This window comes from Cicer arietinum, chromosome 6 (assembly GCF_000331145.2).
Source record: "Cicer arietinum cultivar CDC Frontier isolate Library 1 chromosome 6, Cicar.CDCFrontier_v2.0, whole genome shotgun sequence".
Taxonomy (NCBI): Eukaryota; Viridiplantae; Streptophyta; class Magnoliopsida; order Fabales; family Fabaceae; genus Cicer; species Cicer arietinum.
The window spans coordinates 20,671,971-20,675,691 of record NC_021165.2 but is presented as its reverse complement, the minus strand read 5'-3'; the positions used below and the strand labels follow the sequence as shown (position 1 = coordinate 20,675,691).

At 28.6% G+C, this 3,721-nt stretch overlaps 1 protein-coding gene across 1 annotated transcript; it reads left to right on the top strand.

Annotated features, from left to right (window-relative positions):
* Positions 1-126: 126 nt before the first annotated feature.
* LOC101501717 (cytochrome P450 81Q32-like) lies at positions 127-3,504 on the top strand. Its single transcript, XM_004505580.4, has 2 exons — positions 127-1,104; positions 2,657-3,504. Exons 1-2 carry the CDS (start codon positions 193-195, stop codon positions 3,281-3,283), a joined length of 1,539 nt encoding a protein of 512 aa, XP_004505637.1. The 5' UTR covers positions 127-192; the 3' UTR covers positions 3,284-3,504.
* Positions 3,505-3,721: the final 217 nt, after the last annotated feature.

Here is a 3,721-nt window from a genome sequence, read left to right as displayed (position 1 = left end):
AAAAAAAATAATTGAATATATTATTAATTTAAAACCGGTACAAAGATGTAGACCCCGTAAACTACCTATCTATATTCAAAACATGAGGGGAACCATTCCCCTATATATACTTATCACAACCTCACCACTCTCATAACTTCAAATATATAGGAACCTGCAAGCACTACTAAATAATAAGCTAACAACATCATAATGGAAGAATATTCAGCTAAGTGGCTTTTACCTATTTCAATTTCTCTTCTCACACTTTTCTTCTTTTTGAAATTCAAAAAGAAACAAAACAAACCCAAAAACCTCCCTCCTTCACCACCATCTTTACCACTCATAGGCCATCTTCATCTCATCAAAGAACCCTTACATCGAAGCCTCCACAAACTCTCACAAATCTATGGACACATGGTCTTTCTCCGTGCCGGCACACGCAATATCCTCGTCGTCTCTTCGCCTTCCGCGATACAAGAATGTTTGTCGAATAATGACATTACATTTGCAAATCGTCCCCTCACACTCGCCGGAAAATATCTTCATTACAATAGTACGACGTTAGGTTTTTCGTCATATGGTGAACTCTGGCGCAAACTTCGTCGTTTAACAACATCAGAGCTCTTCTCGACCAATCGCCTAGCGATGTTCGCGAGAGTTCGAGAAGAAGAAGTGACGTTGTTAGTTAAGCAAATATTTGAAGAATCCAAAGGACAATTATCAATGTCAAAGGTTGACATAAAAACAAAAACTTTAGAACTTTCTTTCAACATCATATTGAGAGTGATAACTGGGAAACGATACTATGGTAAAGATGTTGTGGCCTTAGAAGGAAAAGAGTTTCAAACTTTAATGAAGGAGTTTCTAGAACTTCTTGGAAGTGGAAATTTAAATGATTTTTTTCCAATACTAAAATGGATTGATTTTCAAGGGAAGAAAAAAAAGATGGTGAAATTGATGAAGAAGATGGATAGCTTCCTTCAAAAGCTAGTTGATGAAAAACAAAGAAATCGGAACCATGACCAAACAACTACTAGTATGACATTAATAGATGTTATGTTGGACTTGCAACAAAAGGAGCCAGAATTTTACACAAACGAAGTAATGAAAGGTGTTGTTCTGGTGAGAATTTTTTCATCCATTTTTTTTTTATTGTCTATTTCTTTTTATGTTTGTGGTTTTTAAAACGTAGTGCAATATTAATTATTTTTTATTAATAATATTTTTGACTATTTATCACAAAAAACTACACATCGACAATAAATAAGTCTATCTAAAATAATATAGTTTTATTAATTCTTGTATAGATAATTAATAAGTTAGATCTAATATAAAATATTGAATAGTTATTGATAGTTGTTATATTATGTGACGTGATATTATTTGTTTGACTTAAGAAAATATAATATTCTATCAACAACAAGAGTTGAATTTAACTGAAGATATTATATATGGAGAATATAATAATACTTCGAATATAACAAGAGAGAGGTTACGAGGACAATATATAATGACTTAATCGAGTTGGAACTTCTTGATCGGCGGAAAACACATGGGTACCACTTGAATTTATCAAAGGTTTAAATACTACTTTTCAAATAAAATATAAATAAAAAATATCAGTGTAAAATTAATGTATTTGAAGTTAATTTTTTTTTAATTTTTTTTATATTAGATGAATTATATTAGTATCTCTTTTATTAATAGTTTTATTGATTAAATAAAAAAATATTTAAAACATTAGTAAAAAACATATTTAAAAACAAACATGTCGAACCAAATATATATTTATTTAAGTATATTTTTATAATTTTAATATTTAACTTTTAAATACTTTGTAATTGAAAAATTAAAATGATTGTTAACTCATCATTTTTATTAGTTTTACTATTAAGTTTTATATTGAAATTAAAAAATAAATGTTAAACTTTTAACTAGTTAAAAACATAACTTTTAATATATTTTTAATTGAGAAATCTTATTTGGTATATTAACAAGTGTTTAGTGGTTTTTCTTATCACTTGCCCATATTTTTATTAAAAGCAAACTGTTTGACCGAAGAAAATATACTTATCTTTTAAAATAAAACTACAGATAATGACTGTGATAAAATAGGACACCGTCATCAATAGAGTTAGTATTCTATTCCAATAAAAAAAAACAATTGAATTAATAATGTTGTTATTTATTTTGTTTAATTTAAGTTTATATATTAATTTTGAAAGTATATTTTATTTTTTTATTATATTTGGCTATGACATAACAACTATTTTGAATTTAAATTTAATTTTTTTTCACTTAAGATAATAAGGATAAAAAATAGAGAGACAAAATGATATTCTATAAGCTATAATCTCAAATGCTACTTAAACATATCAAAAATTGTTATCAAAATGTTATATTTTAATAATACATATACAATATATTCGAGCCGCTACAAATTCATTATTTGATCATACCATTGAGACACATAGACTTTGTTCGGTAAATAATAATGAATAAAATAGATAGTAAATAATTAGTTAATAACAGATAAATTTATAGCAGATAATAAATAAACAAAGAGAGGAGGAATTTATTATCGGCATAATTTTTTAATAACAAAATTGGTGCATAATATTGGTTATTGAATTTGTAACAATATTTCATACTATGTGTCAAAATAATTACACAGATAATGCTTGTAGCTGGATCTGAGACTTCGGCTACTTCCATGCAATGGACACTCTCACTTCTCCTAAACCATCCAAAAACAATGATTAAAGTTAGAGCTGAGATAGACACTTGTGTGAGACATGATCAACTAATGACTGAATCAGAAGGTTCAAAATTAAAATACTTGTCCAACGTTATTATGGAGGCACTTCGTTTATACCCTGTGGCACCACTAATGATACCACACGAGTCTTCTAATGATTGCAAAGTTTGTGGTTTTGATATACCACGTGGGACAATGCTCTTGGTGAATCTTTGGACCCTACATAGAGACCCTAATTTATGGGAAGATCCAACAAAGTTTGTGCCGGAAAGATTTGAAGAAGGGGAATTAGGTAATTTTAATGATATTTACAATATGCTTCCATTTGGTATTGGAAGAAGATCTTGTCCTGGAGATGTTTTAGCAAAACGTGTTATGGGTCATGCAATTGGGTCTTTGATTCAATGTTTTGAGTGGGAGAGAATTGGGGCTGAAGAAATTGATATGACTGAAGGATTTGGGATTACAATGCCCAAAGTTGAACCTTTGGTTGCATTATGCAAGCCACGCCAAGTTATGATAAAGGCTATGTCCAATATATAACTAACTTATGGGTGCATTTGCAATTTTTGTGGTGTCAATAGCTAAATAAAAGACTCTACCTATCCTAGCAATGTGTCCTAGCCACCTTCTCTCTTCCTTCACTCATATATCCCTTCTTCTTTACCCAAATAAGAAAGATGGTTTCGAGTAATTCTTGGAATCACCCTATAAATCTTGTTTTATTATGATATTAAATTGAATGTTGTGAGTTAATTTGTAAATTTATTTTTTTTTAAATTTAATGTTGTTAATTTTGTATTGTTTTTTGATTTGATGTATTTAATCAATTTGAATGAATAAATACCTTTTTATTAAGATTAATAGAATAAAATCGCAAAATGCCTACAAATATGACTAAATTGAATCATATGAAATACTCATGTATCTTGAACTGTAACATTGAAAATGTCAAATTCATTGGTTGAATTTGTATTGAAT

Coding starts and splice junctions, on each gene's coding strand:
- LOC101501717 (XM_004505580.4), top strand. CDS start 193: ATGGAAGAATATTCAGCTAAGTGGCTTTTACCTATTTCAATTTCTCTT. Junction 1,105..2,656: donor TAATGAAAGGTGTTGTTCTG/GTGAGAATTTTT, acceptor ATAATTACACAG/ATAATGCTTGTAGCTGGATC.